General features: G+C 35.9%; 1 protein-coding gene across 1 annotated transcript; it reads left to right on the top strand.

Annotated features, from left to right (window-relative positions):
* The first annotated feature begins 2,424 nt into the window (after positions 1–2,424).
* On the top strand, positions 2,425–3,587 carry LOC120773766 (histone-lysine N-methyltransferase, H3 lysine-79 specific-like). The gene is made up of 3 exons (XM_040102843.1): positions 2,425–2,635; positions 2,728–2,895; positions 3,094–3,587. The coding sequence occupies exons 1-3, from the start codon at positions 2,425–2,427 to the stop codon at positions 3,585–3,587; spliced, it is 873 nt and encodes a 290-aa protein (XP_039958777.1).
* The last annotated feature ends 13,547 nt before the right edge of the window (positions 3,588–17,134 follow it).

Consider the following 17,134-nt stretch of genomic DNA (forward strand, 5'->3'; position numbering starts at 1 on the left):
ATACTCTTGCAACTTGCCTAGATCAAAATCAAGGAAACGTCTTCATGTGCATAAGATTTGTAAGTTATATAGAATCTAGGGCCATTTTCATCCGATTTTATTAATTGTAGGCACAAAAAGGCACCATTATTGAAAGACACGCTCCCTTAATTTCATTAAAGTAACTCACATATTGGCCGATATGTGCTTTATGAAGTCACCCGATCCAAAATATTTAATTTTTTAACGGAACCTTAAAGGAGATGGGGCGGAGTTAACACACGATTTCATTTTACAGTGTCGGGCTTAAGTGATTTTTCCTGAGAAAAATCGGTATCACGCCCATAACTCGTCCTTTTCTTTCAAGGCTACGAGTACCAAGTTTTATTAAGATATCTTAATATTTCCTCATGTTATGGCTTATGAATGGACGGAACGATGAACGGACTGACGGACAAACAGATAATCTCTTGGAATTCAACTTATCTTTATTTATATTTACTCCATATCTATCTCGATCAGTTTTAGGTAATAACAATAACCGTTAATTGAACAAAAATATCATATTCGAGTGTTGATAAATTTCTGCCATTTGAATACAGAAGCAGAGTTGAAGCTAGAACTTAACTTGATGACAAGTTTCCGGACACTGCTCCAGTAAAGTTCACCAACAAGGATTGTTATGCTAAGTTCAGACGTGGGGAAAAGAGCCCCGAAGACGATGAATACAGTGTGCGTCCATGTAGTGATGAATGGACATATGCCCAGTGCAGTGGGCACAACCATCCTTGTTGGAAAACATAAAAAAGGTCTTTAAAATAATTCTGGATGAGCGTAAAGTGAAGTTGTTCGAGATAGCAGGCAGTCTAAAGATATTCAAGCGTAATAAACCGAAGTTTTTCCGTCGATATATGACAATAGATGAAAAATGGCTTCATCATTTCAGTCCAAAGCCCAATCGACAGTCATCCGAGTGGACTACGCACTATGAACCCGTTTCAAATCGTGAAAAAATTCAAAAGTTGGCTGGCATGGTTAAGGTATATTTTGAGATACGGAATGAAGGACCACTAACAGCGACTATTATATAACATTATTGGACCATTTGAATGATGAATCACCCAAAACCAGCCACACTTGAAAAAAAAAATTTAGTGTAAAGTGTAAAAAATTGTTCAAAAATTCAGCTCCCAGTTGCTTCCGCATCCACCGCTCTCTCCAGATCTGGCCCCTGCAACTAATTTCCGGTTCTAAGATCTCAAATGAATGCTCGCCTGAGAAAAAATTCGTCGAATGAAGAGGTGATCGCCGAAACTGAGGCCTATTTTGAAGCAAACGACAAATCGCACTAGAAAAATGCTATCGAAAAGTTGAAGGGTTTCTATAATCATTGTATCACCCTTTAAGCCTTAAAGTTTAAGGGAACTATGCTGAATAAAAAAAAATCTCAAAAAATGTGTTTTACTATGGTAAGCCGGGGAATTTTCAACTTGCCTGTTAAGACTCAAGCTTGAAATTGGAGGCACCCCTAAATCATAACTATACAAAAGAGGCTTTATTCGGCGACTTAAGCATACCGCGTTATTTGAAAGAGCAACCGCCTGCCAACAGACAGACATTAGGCTTAAAGTCCATCAAACGAACCATCATAAGCTTGGTAAAGAGTCGAGTAAGACGAGGTATTTTGGATTTTAAGTACACTATGTATTAATAGTGTCTGAGGAATCAGTCTAAAATATTCAATATCTTAATGGAGGAGTGGTGGTTAATGCTCTTGCTAAAATAATTAGTTTATCTTCGGTTAATCCATGAACGGACGAAGCATGAAAAAATAGCTCAAAGTTAGATATATGTATGTGATGACTTAGAATTCATGTTAGCGGAATGCGCATCGCTTGATATTGTATGACTAAACCACTCTATGTGTCGACCTTCCCTAGATCGATAAAACATCACCAGTTATAGTTTAGGGAAGTTTTCCATGTTCTGATTCCATGTTATTATAGCCAATGTTTGTCACAAGACAATATCCGGTCAGCCATGAATCCTATACATGTGTCTTGCGAAGGTCAAGACTAACCACAAAACATGTGGATATAATCTGGTGGCGCACTCTCAGAAAAATTTTAACTTCTCAGACTATGTGTCATGGGTTTGTTTAAAATAAATACTGCTCTGAACAAGGTCTTCAAACACATGATGAAAATAGGTCGAGTTCGCTATTGAAAAATATACATAGTTTCAGTGTATTGAAACACCTGTTCTGAGAGATATTTTCTAGGTTGAGTAAACGAATGCATTAGAAAGCAAACACATATATACTTTCAGATCTAGATGTGTGTAGCTCCGATGACAGCTGCAATAGTTATTATGTAAATAAACTGGATCATATAAAAACAATATATATTGCTGCAGCTAACATTTCAAAATGCAATTTCTTTAAAAATGGCAACGAAATTATTAACTTTAATCGTTTCCACTTTTCTGTTGCTGACTTTGATCAGCAGCAACATCAACGTGATTGCAGCAGAGAATGCAGCTGGTGCCGTAAAAGTAGAAAAGGAAAATAAAAATCAAACAGAAGCCGTTACAGAATCAAGTACAAGAGCAAGTGATGCTAATGACAAAGAATCGGGAAAAGATATAGTTAAAGAAGGTGAGTGTGTCAGAAAGAGAGGTTCGGTTGACTTCTTCCCATTTATATTAAGAACATTTCTAACTCTTTTCAAATTGTTCGTTATTTCATAGAAAAGGAAAATAAAAATCAAACAGAAGCCGTTACAGCGTCGAGTGCAAGTAAAAATGTTACAGTGGTAGAAAATGAAAGTAAAAATCAAACAAAAACCGCTAATGAGACGAGTACCAGGGCAAGTGATGCAGATGACAAAGAATCGGAGGAAGATGTAGATAAAGAAGGTGAGTATGTCAGAAAGACGCATACGCAAAAACGAATAGTTTTTTGGTTGAATTTGGAAAAGTGTCTTACCCCAGTTAGAAACATTAAGCCCGTGCCCATTTTACATTAAAATCACTTGTAATTGTTTCCAAACTCTCTCCGTCGGCACTTGTGTATAACGATTTTTTGAAAAACTTTATTCTAATTTATTTAACAAGCAATTGGCAAAGTCAGTATCCAAAAACCTGCTCTGCCGGAAAACGCGGAAGTCACTCTCCAAGAAGTTTCTCTGCCGGAAAATGCGCCAGAGGAAGAAGAGACGATTGGAGCTGAACCAGCTGCTGAGAATATCGAAGATTCTCAGACCCCACCCGAAACTGAGGCACAAATAGAAAATAAACAGGATTCTGAAGAAAATAGAATCCAGGAAAATCGTAAACCGGCTACTAGGAAACCGACTACCAGGAAGCCGACAGCATCACCAACGTCCAAGCAGCCAGCAAAACCTCCAAGACGCATTAATGTAAAAGCAAAGGTCCGTGGAAAACCGGTTCCAGTAATATACAAAAATAAAGGGGCGAAGAGTAAAAAGAAGCAGAGGCAGAAACAGAAACAGAAGCAGAGGCCGAAGCAGAAGCAGAAGCAGAAGCAGAAGCAGAAGGGACAAGGTAGAAAAAAACCGAAGTCCAAAAAGAAGCGCAGGAAATCATAATCGTAATTCATGAGATAATAAACATAAAAATAAACAGGTATTTTATTCAGTTAGTTGACTTTTTGGAAAACCCTATAGATTACGCATTCAACTGATCAATTGAACTCAGGCTAAACTGGCAAGGCGACCGCCAAAAGAAGTTCAAAGATAAATTAAACACAACGTTTTCATTCCCAGCAGAGAAGATCGGACCAATGGTTCGGTGACGGTACCAATATCTATGTATTCATCGAAGGATGAAATAGAAACAGTTTTCTGTAGTAATCTATACACAGAAAGTAGCTTCAAACTAAAATACTACAATTCAATCTTTTAGGCTGAAATTCTTGGCATAACAAAGGGCAACAAGTGGTTTTATGATTTAACCAGAAGGTTAGGTTTGGTTAGGTTAAGAGGTAGATCCTAACAGGGATCTCACTTGGACAACTAAGAACACCGCTCCATTGTGAGACTTAAAAACTTCTATATACTGGATTATATGATCATTACAAATCGACGAAACGCTTTGAGCATCCCACAAATTTATTGAGACGGCTAATGTCAGTTTCGACTATGTCTTCTGGTTTGTCGAACCAGCAAGTTAAGGCACTTTCTAATATCAAGCGGCAATTAAGGCTCTCCGTAGTACTCAAACGAATTCTTACTACTTTGAGTTATACTAGGAGGATATAACTGTAAGTGGGAATTTTTCTAAAAATTAACTGAGTAGCCCGTTATAAAGAAATAGAAGGAAACGAAAAACAAAACAAGGACACAATTTCTCTACCCGTTTACCTGACGGCAGGGTCAACGTAGCCGGAACGAACCCTAATTTTTTATCCCGCCAAGTACTTTCAAGTCCCAAATAAATATTAAGCGGAGAAGATAAGATGGTGCAACATTACTTCTGTGAATGCTCGGCCTTCAGCAGGGTGAGACTGGATATCTCCTAAGGATCCCACTTAAGGGACACTTGGCAGCTGGGATGGAAAAGTTAGGTACTTTACCAAAGCCCGTGAATTGTTAGATGCTTGGTTAGCATTTGTGAGTACAATCTATACATGAAGTGTTCCCTGGAATGTATAGCAGAGTTTCGAAAATAGAGATATGTAAATAATAAAATAGCTACGCTTTAGCTTTTGCTCATTGTTCGACCACTTTATGATACTTCCTTTTTTATACCATCGAAAACCTGAACAAATTCAATATTTTTGGGATTTCATTTGCCTCCGCTATCTTCCTTTTATTTTAGAGAGAGTATGGCGTCGTGTGTTCGATTTTCGGTATACAGATGATTTTAAAATCTTCGCTTTCAGCACTCCATTTTCTAGTACATAATAAGCCTCTAGTTTAGAGCATACTATCTTTCACATGTTATGTTCAATTTCCCTTAGCATAGTGGGATTAGTAATTCGCAAGCTCCCTTTAACCTCAGCAAAACCTTTAAAATATTTGAATTCTCGCATCACAATGAAACATACTTTGCTGACATTTCCCCACCAGCATAAAACCAACATATAACTCTACCACATGAAAAATATTCAACTACACCAACTTATTGGATCCACATAAATTGGCTAGAAGAACTCTCAGTTACACGCATTACCTGAAGTTATTTACCTCAACATCTCATTGACAACTAGCATATACATAAAGGGTTTTTCAATAGGCAGCTACAAAAGTAGACCAATAGGGACAGCAAACGACGCTATATTTTTTCCGCTCTTTTGACATTTCTCTTCAGTAAGGTTTGCCATTTTATCATGGAAAGATATACGATCCAAAACGAATCGAAAATATTATAATTTACTACCGAAATTCGGAGTCAGTAGCATCAACTTCAAGAGCGCTACGTCCAATTTATGATCGTCATAATCATCCTCTCAGATCAACAACTGACCGTCTAATGGAAAAATTTGAATCTACAGGCACAGTACAAAATATTCCCGTGCCATTGAGACAAAAAAGTTCCCGTAATGTCCAGAAGGAAGCCCCAAATCAGTGTCTCACACGTCTTTCTTAAGCGTGAGTCACCATTGCACTGTTTACTGTTAATAGGAATCTCTCCGCTCAATGATAACCGAATATTTTTGGCCCAAAATGGATGATATAAACTTGGACAATATGTGGTTCCAACAGGACGACGCCACAAGCCACACAACGAATGTCACAATCGATTTATTGAAAACCAAGTTTGCTGAACGTGTTATCTCACCAAATGGCCCAGTCAATTGGCCGCCTCGATCGTGCAATTTGACGCATTATTTCCTGTGCGGCTAAGTCAAGTCTATGGTCTATGCCAACAAGCCAGTGATGGCTGAACTTCGTACGAATAGTGAACGTGAAATTGCAGGAATATCAGACGATTTATGCTAGAAAACCGTCGAAAATTTGGTTCAGGGTCCGTCACAGGAATAAAGAATTTCATTGAAATCCCAAACCATTTTTGTTTTACAGCGCTCTTATCGAAAAACCCTATATATACCTTGTGCAAAGCACTCTTCCGTAAGTAGCATTCTAGCAACATTTATTTGGTCTCTTGTCTTTTAATTTCCCCCCTCCCGCATCTTCCACGATACGCCAAAACAATGAGAAGTAATTAAAAGCGCGACAGCTGACATAGATGAGCGAACGCGGTTGATGAATTCGTTTATAGCACAAGACCAAATAATAGCACCGTTACACATACCACACACACACACGCACCCAAATAAATATTTAGTTGTATGTTTGTATGTAATTACATTGGATTGTCGAATGCACGGTGTAGTTGGAGTAAATAATTAGGATTGCGCGAGTGTGTGTGTGGAAAACAAATAACAGTGCCGCCAACTAAAACTAAAACTAACAACAACAACCACTGATATCCACTACTCCTGTTTATTAGTTAAATTATGTAGCGCGCAGCATATGCTGGAGCAACAACAACAATTGCAAATTGCTTGCTGTGGGAAAACTAAACTAGCTAGGGGCTTGAAATCCAGTGTATGCAAATCCATGCCAAAACAACCGTTGCCGAAGTTTTCATGGTGTGTTTCGATCGTCTAAACAGTTGTTGTTGCTTGGGTGTTTTTAGTTATGCACAACAAGGAAGTGCAAGTACATTTGTATATGTATTTGTTGACAGTTGCTTTAGTAACGTGCTCTCGCCAAAGATGTCGCTAATTGCATAGCATTAGACGCCAAAACAAATGTAAATGTAAAATAAATTAAAAATTCAAATGAGCTCGCGAAGGTTGTGAGTAGCGTCAGTAGTTCGGAACACGGATGTTATTCCGTTTGTCAGTTTGTTTGTGTTTTTAGTCTGTTTACAATTGTAATGTATGTATGTGGAGGACGAGTGAAAGTAAAGGGCTCCGTTGATGTAGGATATTTAATTTTTAAAGGAGAATGCTCAGAAGTTCAAAGCTGCTTTTTGAAGAATTCCTACCTTCTTAATTGTTCTATAACTTATAATAGTTGATGCGGAGTTGTTCAGAAAAAATCTAAATTCCGCCTCAACTTTCTCCAATTATAGTTCAATGTTAATGCAAGGTTAAATATCGTATTCCATTTTTCGCAGAAAGGGTCATTCACCCATTCGTCATCATTTTAGTTACCGAAAGTTTAAGTCATATACAATCTCTTTCTCAAAGAAATCCTCCTATATATGTAAATCGACTTTTTCGATAACTTAAATGCTTTAGTTTAGAAAACCATGACGACCCTAAAATTATGCAAATCAATAGTTTTGTTAACCTAACGGTTGTTTGTACCACCTAAAACGAGACGAGTTCCGTCTGTCTGTCCGTCCGTCCATACCTCTGTCTGTGCAAGTTGTAACTTGAGTGAAAATTGAGATATCGAAATGAACCTTGGTACAGTGTTCTTTAGTAAAAATTTAGGACGAGCTCGTGGATGCGCACAATCATGCTCCTGCCACGCTCACAAAATGCGACCAACCGAAAAACTATAAAGTGCCATAACTAATCCCCTAAATTGAGATATAAAAATCCAATTTGGTACAGGGGATCGGGGTAGCAATGAAAAACTGAGGTTAAAACTTTTTAAATATGGGCATAGCTTTGCCTTCTGATAAGTTTAATATACATATCTCTTAAAGCTACAATAATCGAATTCCTCTAGCGAACTCTACCGACAGTGTGAAAATAAATGAAATTCAATGAAATTCAATGACAACCCCGCTCACTTCCCATATAACGGTACTGTTAAAAATGACTAAAATCGCGATAAATCAATAGCTTAATACTCCAGAGACATTAAAGTTTACCTACGAGATGGCATGAGAGGACCGGTGGAGGAGGATACGGTGGCCGTTGTGAAAATTTGACAATGGGCGTGGTACCGGCCACTTTATGGTGAAATCACTTATCTTAGAACCCGACCAAACGATTTCGACTAAACTTGGTACGTGGTATTCTTCTCGTATTTCTATATGACAGTTCGAAAATGGGCGATATCGGACTACAACCATGCCTAAATCCAATATGGTACAATTTAAAATTCCATTCTTTCTGATTCTTTCACTCTCCAGTACACAAATCAAGAATAACTTAAAATAACGGGACAAAATTTTCCTTTAATAATTCCTTTAAAGTATGCCAACTTACGACCGAAAATTCCATATCCAACCAAAACTGTGTAAGTTATTAAGTACCGAATATTTGGACCTCAGTACTGATAGTTGATTTTTGACCGAAAATATCGGTCAAAGTGTGAGATATACGGTTGAGATTCAGAGAAATGTAATTCATTCCTGACAATAATATGTCTGGATGTGAAAAATTGGTTGCATCGGGCCGATATTTCCCTTTCCTCGTAGTTATCGTAATGAAAATGATAGAGCGCATTTTACTTATAACAGTGTGCCTCTGTACCTTAAATTAATAAAACTGTGCGAAAACTTGACCCTGCCCCAAATAACTAGTATCAGGTTTATCGAACATCTGGCTGACTTTACTCCATATGATTCCGGAATGTATGTGAGGTACTTTAATGAAACCCTGAGAGAATTTTAGTATTACATGGCAGGTTAACTCGATTTACTATCCCTAACTCACATATATTACATACATATGTACCATATAATGATTTTCGTTATTCTGACAAGTTGTATAAAAATGAATACCGTCAACACGTTCCTTCCTCTGCCCCCAATATACCACATTAAATGATATCCTTGTTTCCACCTTTTTTAATCCATGAGGTTGGTTAATTTGTGATATCTTAATTAAACTAAATGGGCAAGTTCTATTAAAAATTAAGTTATTGTGGTCTAATCCCCATATCTTAATATAATTCTGATCCTGTGCTCGATGTTTTTTCACAACAACTTAATATATTAAATTTAACTCCTTCTGTCACATATCACACATATCTCATTTGAAGATGTTTTTAACATAACTTTTGCCGATCCAAACTAATATATAGCAATAAAATTCAGCCTAAAATAATGACATTCAATATAAATCAAGAAGATACCGAATTCGATTGCAATTTATTGACGATTTCTTCGAATAATGAAACGTGAATTCCTTTGCAGCATTTTTTTAAAATAAAGTCAGCACTTGAAAGAATTTCCCGTTTTCATTCATTCTTGGAAGTTTCAAAAGTATACATATGTAAAATACTCGTTTACATCCGAACTTAGCTCTTCCGCACTAGCTAAAACTGGCAACAGTTATTGGGGTCACCTTAATACATATGTATATGTATGTACTTTTGCACAAGATGGAACTTATTAGCATGATACGGCTCGTCTCAAGGCCTTTACCTCCGAATTTCACTACAAGAAACTAAATAAATCGTAGTCAACAGGCGAGCAAAACCTTTACAAGCAACTAGTTCTCAGCTCATTGAGTCGAAATATCTTTCAAGGTACTCAGAATATTAAAATTAGTTAAAAGCTTATATGTTAACATTGACAGATATGTCTTACAGATGTTATAACGAAAAACTGTTCCCGAATATACCGTGTTCAACTAAAAGTTACTCAAACAGACTTAACCTTAATCTTTCTAAAAATACATCTCTCTTAAACATGAGTAATCCATAACTTAACTAGTTAATTTGTAGATACTTGCATCAATCCCTCTTTAATTGATATTAGAATCTCCCGTAATGCTTCTGAGTTTCCGCTGGTTAAACAAAAATTATTTCAAATTTAATTTAAGTTTTGTAAATCAGATTTGCTGCCAAAGCAACAGGCTATAGGAAAATGTTCAAATGTAACCTATACTATATGCGAATAAAGTGGTTCTTATGCCTTCCTTTAATTTGACCTCGCCAATTTCGAAGGTTCGCAAATAGACAAAGGTGTACGAGGACAGCTTGATAATTCAATGGTGGTTTTTAATATGTGGCAAGGTGCATCAATGAGCCTCTTTTTTCATTAAATTACGATTAAGGTCAAGCACATTCTTGGAAGTCTGAAACACAACTAATAAGTAAATTGTCGTAAGTATTGTAATAAAAAAGTCTAGTTAAGCAATTAGATAAGAACTAGCATATCTTTGAGCTTACGGAAGTAACAGGTCTAAGACTATGTTATACTATTAACACTAATTGAAGATCCCTAGTGACTATATGAAAAAATGAGCAAAGGAGTACTAGGAGAGAGTAGACGTTATCGAAATCTCTCGTGCGGTCGGTAGAAAGCCACAGAAACTGTGGGTAAGATTAGTTATATAGCACTACGGATTGAGGCTAAATCTTGAAAAAAGCAAAGAAGAAATGGTCAGACGAATTTACGGTATTATCTCGAAGAGAAGTCACAGTGGTAATTAAAAAGGCATTAATACTTTATAAGTTAGGTTAGCTTATGTTATGAGATCGATCCTAAGGGGAATCTTACTTGGTCAGCTTAGAACGGCGGACGTTGTGGTAGCTATAAATTTCTAAAAATTGGACCATAAAATTAATAGAGATCGAACCTACCTGTATGACGAATTTGTTGAAACGAATTCTGGTTCGCCGATGTATGATTACCGAGCTGTTTCAGTGTCAGTCTTTTAAAGGTTGGCCGGTATAGGAGAAAGTGCCTAGATGTTTCTACCTCACCCTCCTCTTTATTAGTTAATTATGTGATGTTATAGAGGAACTCTAACTCAAAACTGGAATATACACTTTAGTTAACATATCAACCTTGCATGAATTTTTTAAGATAAGAAAAGGTAGCCTCGCTAGAACAAGGGCGATAGTATACAAGAGGTGGTTTATGTTGTCCACTTACAGAGAACTGATCCAAAATAACACTCTAAATGCAGTCATCTATAGTCAATAGAATCAATCGGATCGGATCGATCGAGATCGTTAGGAACGGGATGGGATAAAAAGACTTTTTCAAAGAAAAAATCACCTCGAATCCGATTTTAAACTTATCTAAAGGAGACGGTACTGAGAAATAACTAATAGATTTTTTTTCAAATAATGCTGTATTGCCAGTATGCCAAAAGTCACTGACCTATCTAACGCTTCGCATATTTATATAATTTTACATTGCATTCGTAAATATCCGCCCACCACTTTCGTGGCGCATAAGTTATGCATTTCCCGAAAAGTTTATAAACTTTAACTTTGGCAGCATTTCGCTTTCATCCAACGACATGCCATTGTTGCAACGCTTCCCGAGCATAAGCGAAGTGTACGTACATATGTATGAGGGAGCAAGCGAAAGCTCGTCCAACACTTCCCTTGCATTTGGTTTGATTAATGTTTGCACACGCGTCGTGGAAGGAAGAGCATCATTTTAAGCAGAGCACGCCAACCAAACCGAGAAGCGAGACACCAGCTAAATGACAACAACACTAGGGGCGAGGCGTACAATGAAAACATCAAGCATTGTGTCGGCGTTTAAATTAATATTGCACAAAACTTTTCGAAGGTAAACAAAATTAGGTGAAAGTAGTTGGACGAAAGTTTTCAGCGTTCGGCTGTTTGGTTGTTTGTGTGATTTCCAAGATTTACCGGTCGGGCAAAGATAACAAAACTGGCAGGCACACTAAAACGGCTACCAGCCCACCAAAAGGAGTAGTGAGGCAGGCGGCAACGCGTACAATACAAGAATGGAAAATGCATCTCGCTTGGCAACACTGAGACAGACACTGATTGATGAGCGTAACGGCTTGCCGATGACAGCAACAACATAAATATCAGTCAAACTTAACTGCTTGAAGCGCTGCTTTCAAAGCTTTCACGGATTCAACAGTGATTTAAGAGTGAAAACGCTAGTTTCTGTTTAATTTTGAAGCGAATGTCAACTAACTTGGCAGTAGTTGTGTTTATCTTTGTTTCGATTTTGTTGTGAAAACTTTTATAATCGGAGAAAATTCACATTTTGTGTGCTAGATTGGTAAGGTAGAGAGAGAGAGAGAGAGTGCGGTTGAGGATCCATTATCAGTAAAACTTCGAAAATGTCTCGGATTCGCATTGAAATTTCTTAAACCTCGAAAATACGGTAATTTTCAATGGTTTCTAACCAAAATCATATATTTAGAATTATTTCAATTTCATATATTTAGTATAATAAGTTTATAGGAGAACATTGGTGGGGCTTTAAAAATCGATTAAAACGAAACTAAACTAAACTGGAAACACTTTATTACTAAGGAAAGGGTTCTAAACCTGGGCTGCACCCAAGCTACAATACCCTTCACAAGGAAATTTGCTACAGTGTTTGTAATACCTTAAACCGATCAAGCCAGTTATGAAGTAATATATATAAATGATCAGGATGACTAGTCGAGTTGAGCTCTTGAGTAAAAATTGAGACTACTTGATGATACTTGGTACACCTGTTTCTTGGCACTGATGGGTGTTTTAAAGATGAGCAAAATCGGATGTTTGCCATGCCCACAAAACGCCATTATTCGAAAAAAGTAAAGATATCTATTAAGCTACAAAATCGTTATTTCGTAAAACGTATATCAGTGAAAAGGATATCATATGCTGTTGGAATATTTTTAAAAAGTGGGCAGGGTTCCGCCCTTTTTAGCCATGACAAGCAAATGTATTGGAGGATGGAGTCATGTATCGAAGTTCGCGCAAATAAGTGCAGAGGCATGGACGATGACAACAGCTGATGAGTCGATGTTGCGAGTTTTCGAGAGAAAGGTTTCGCGAAAGATTTATGGTCCTCTGCGCGTTGGCAACGGCGAATATCGTATTCGATGGAACGATGAGCTGAATGAGGTATACGACAAAATTGACATAGTTCAGCGAATTAAAAGACAGCGGCTACGCTAGCTAGTTCAAGTTGTCCGAATGGACGAAAACATTCTCTTCAGCTCTGAAAGTATTCGACGCAGTATTCGCCAGGGGAAGCAGAGGAAGACCTCTACTCCGTTGAAAGGACCAGGTGGAGAACGACCTGGCTTCGCATGGAGTATCCAATTGGAGCCAGCGTAGCGAAAAGAAGAAACGACTGTCCAACAGCGCGCTACTTGGCTATAATCGCGTAAGCGGTGTCTACGCCAGTAAAGGAGAAGAAGAAAATGCACTAAAAATTATTAAAACTATATTAACTAAGATTTCTGTAAAGAATTTGTTCTAGCCTTTCTTCACGTACTGTGATATAACGGTGCTGTTGAAAGCCGTAAGAAAGTAGTGTTCCTGAGGTATGTCATCTTACGTTCAAAAGTAGCCCAAATCGGACCACTACTTTTCAAGTCTCTTCATACCTATCATCTTTTCCTGATAATTTCAGCCAAAGCAGGGTAAAATCGGGTCAATACTTGAATTTGCACTATCTAATAAAAATGTTTTCGAACTTTTTCTTAACTTTATACCGTATATACGCGTCAACATGTGAAGTATCTCATTAATAATGGCAAAAATCAGACCAATACTACTCCTAGCCGCCATATATAACATCCGCAACATTATGTAAACACCTATACTTTATACTAAAACTTAAATCTTATTTTTGATAAAACATCTTTATATATAAAGTTTTGTCCACACCCGAAGGTATTTTCTTTATCTATATTTTTATCTACCAGTTTGCATTGCAGCTATATACTCTAGTAGTCCAATCTGAATAATATAACCGTAGATTTTGCCGGTGCCTTGAACAATAATCTATACCAAATTTCTAACAATAATTTCTCAAATAAAAGTCTTTATTGTTATCAAAAATCTGCTCCACATTTGTCACTCACATTTCAGTCACCTTCTGAAGCAGTTCGGAAAGTCTTCAACAGAAAAACACTTTATAAAAAATATATACACTACAAAACCTTTTTGAAGGAGATCAGAAAATTATTTACTATTATTCGTTAAAAAATATTATATAAATTTGTGCATTAATATTAGCATAACAAAAAGAATAAGAAAACAATATATTTTTCTTAAACTTAAAGCCTAATAAAAAGAAATCAAAAAATATATATGTATAGAGGAAATGTATATATAACATTCTATCTTAATATATACCCTTCCATTAAATGATATAAAATCATTAAAAAATAAAAATATTATTTAAATAAATACAAAAATCAAAATCGAATTTTCTTATTTATGCTATTCTTAATATAAACACAATTATTCAATTATTTGACTCACCCTTTATTATCACCCAACGTCCTTGAGTTGTCACAACAATGCGCAAGCGACTTTACTACGCACTGAGTTCTCGCACACTCGTTTACGCTTTTTTGCATTGTCATTCTCTGCTTCTCAATGCACTTACATTTTCTCACACAACACTTTATTACATCGAGTTATTATTGTTATTTTAATGATTCCCATTTAATAAAAACAATTTAAAAACACTTTACAACTTTTACACAAACTAATTGACACAATTTACTTTAAAGAAAAATGCAAATTTCTTATGAGTTTTGTTTGTTGACTTCACGCACTACACGAGCCCACGACTTTGCCGATCGTTAGTAAAGACGCAACTGCCGAACTTGGTAATGCAAATTGATACACATTAGCACATAGCGGCATTTAAATGAATTGCTTTTTGTTTGTTGCATTCTATTTCTAATCAAAGAGCGCCACAGAGTTCCTGAAAGTATTAAATGTGAATTTATAAAAGCGGTGCGTGAAGTTATGTGAAAAGATAATGCATATTGTAGTGATATTTTGATAGAAAATCATATAATATAGTTATAATACCATATAAATAAAATTCAGAATTCTTAACTCTTAATTCGAGCCCATCGGGTGCAACAGTACATTTTTAACAAAAATTTATAAAATCAAAAAGTAAAATAAATTATTTATTATTAACCGTAAGCTAAATTAATATTAAAAAAAAAATTAAAATACGAGAAAATCTTGACACAACAAGTAAAAGCGATCTTCCAATTTTGAGCGACCAGCCTTCAAGGAACACCAAGCCAATAGTACGTTCTAGTGAGAATAAGTAATACTAAAATGATGCCTGCTATGAGAGTATCTGCAAAAGGACGGTATTATTATCATGTTGGCCATTAAACTCTGCCACTCAACACTATCATACATACTTAGGGATTACTATAAATTATTTACATAATGTACTAAGGATCAGAGCTACTGCTGAAGATATATGAGGAAAATTAACTTGATTTAACATATATTTATCATCATAAATTAATGTGTGTTGAAGTTTCGCTCCTAAAACGAAAAAAGTGAACTTTCTGAAATACATTTATACTGTCTCAAGCTTCTAGTTATGATTCTCTATTATCATGAGGGCTTCGTGTACCGAATCACTGCTAAATCGTAAAAAATTTCGTCAATTTCTTAAGCGAAAGGTTACTTGTAATACCATTATTTTAACAACAAAGATTGGATTTTTTAACAGGACCCATAGGCGTCTATGTACTACGTACAATGAAATTCATATGATTTTCAAAAGCGCCTCATAAATTGGACAGCTATCAGATTAGTTTGAGAATTATATAATTTTTAGTGAAACAATTTATTGTGAAAAAATGATATAAAGAAATTTGGTGACTTGATGAAATATTTCGTCTTGAAAAGAAAAAATACATTAAGCGAAAAATTGTGTTAACGATTAGTTTCCGGACACTGTCCCAAAAAAATCTACTATCAAGGAGAAAGGCCTGTGCAAAGTGGGTGCTGCGCGTGCTCACTTTTGACCCAAAACGACGACAAGTTGATGATTCAAATCATTGTTTGGAGATGATCAAGCGAAATAATCCAAAGTTTTTGCATCGATATGCGACAATAACTGAAACATGGTTTCATCATTTCACTGCGAAATCCAATCGACGATAATCCGAGTGGACTGGATTGACTACCTTGAAAAAAGAAGATCATTAACAGCGACCTTTGCATTGCATTATTAGATCGTTTGAAGTACAAATAATCTAGAAACAGCCGCGTTTGAAGAAAAGAAAAGTGATGTTTCATAAAGCCTGTGAAAACGATGCCAAAAATCCATGAATTAGGGCTCGAATTGCTTCTGTTCCACCGTAGTCTCTAGATCTGGTCCCAGCGACTACTTCCTCTTCTCAAATTTCAAATGAATGCTCGCTATGAAAAAGTTTGCGTGAAATAAAGAGGTTATCGCCGAAACTACGCATTGAGATGTACCGACTTAAGTAGCTGCTGTAAACAAACTGGTACAATAAATTTTTTTTAGAAATATCCTTTACCAGGGGAATTTAGTTACAATATCCGGATACTTTTTGTCACAATTCATACTAAAATACACCTTTGAAAGAGATCAAAAATTGTTTAGTATATAAAAAATAACAAAATAAATTTTAATATCATTTTTAGTATAATAAACATAATAAAAAGAAAATAGAGTATAATGTATTTTGCTTGAACTTAAAGCATACTAAAAATAAATTCATAAATTAAAATATAACCTCCCATTAAATGAACAAAAAAATCATTAAAAAATAAAAACTTTAAATAAATACAAAAATAAAAATCGAATTTTTTGACTTTTGCTATTTTTAATATAAATACAATTATTTGACTCACCCTTTATTATCACCCAACGTCCTTGAGTTGCCACAACAATGCGCAAGCGACTTTACTACGCACTGAGCTCTCGCGCACACTCTTTTACATTTTTCGTGCATTGTCATTCTCTGCTTCTCAATGCATTTACTATATTTGCTCACACAACACTTTATTACATCGAGTTATTATTGTTATTTTAATGATTCAGTTTTCATAAAAACAATTACAAAACACTACACAACTTTTACACAAATTAATTAATACAATTTACTTGAAAGAAAACAGCATATTTCTTATGAGTTTTGTTCGCTGACTTCACGCACAACACGAGCACACTACTTTGCCGATCGATAGTTAAGACGCGACTACCGAATTTGCTAATGCAAATCAATGTGTTAATGTACATAGCGGTATTGAAATGAATTGCTTTTTGTTTGTTGCATTTCCATTGGAAATCAAAGGGCGCCTCAGACAAGAAAAATCGTTAGCATAGTGTCATACATTTGGAGCGGATTACATTGAGGGCGAGAAAATAAATATTGATTAATGATTAAATATTTTGCGTTTGATTTAAAATTTCTGGTATTTTTTGTCACAAAAAATTTTGGAGCAAATTAAAACGTACTAAACTCGCTCTAAAC

This window comes from Bactrocera tryoni, chromosome 4, assembly GCF_016617805.1.
Source record: "Bactrocera tryoni isolate S06 chromosome 4, CSIRO_BtryS06_freeze2, whole genome shotgun sequence".
In the NCBI taxonomy this organism is placed as follows: Eukaryota; Metazoa; Arthropoda; class Insecta; order Diptera; family Tephritidae; genus Bactrocera; species Bactrocera tryoni.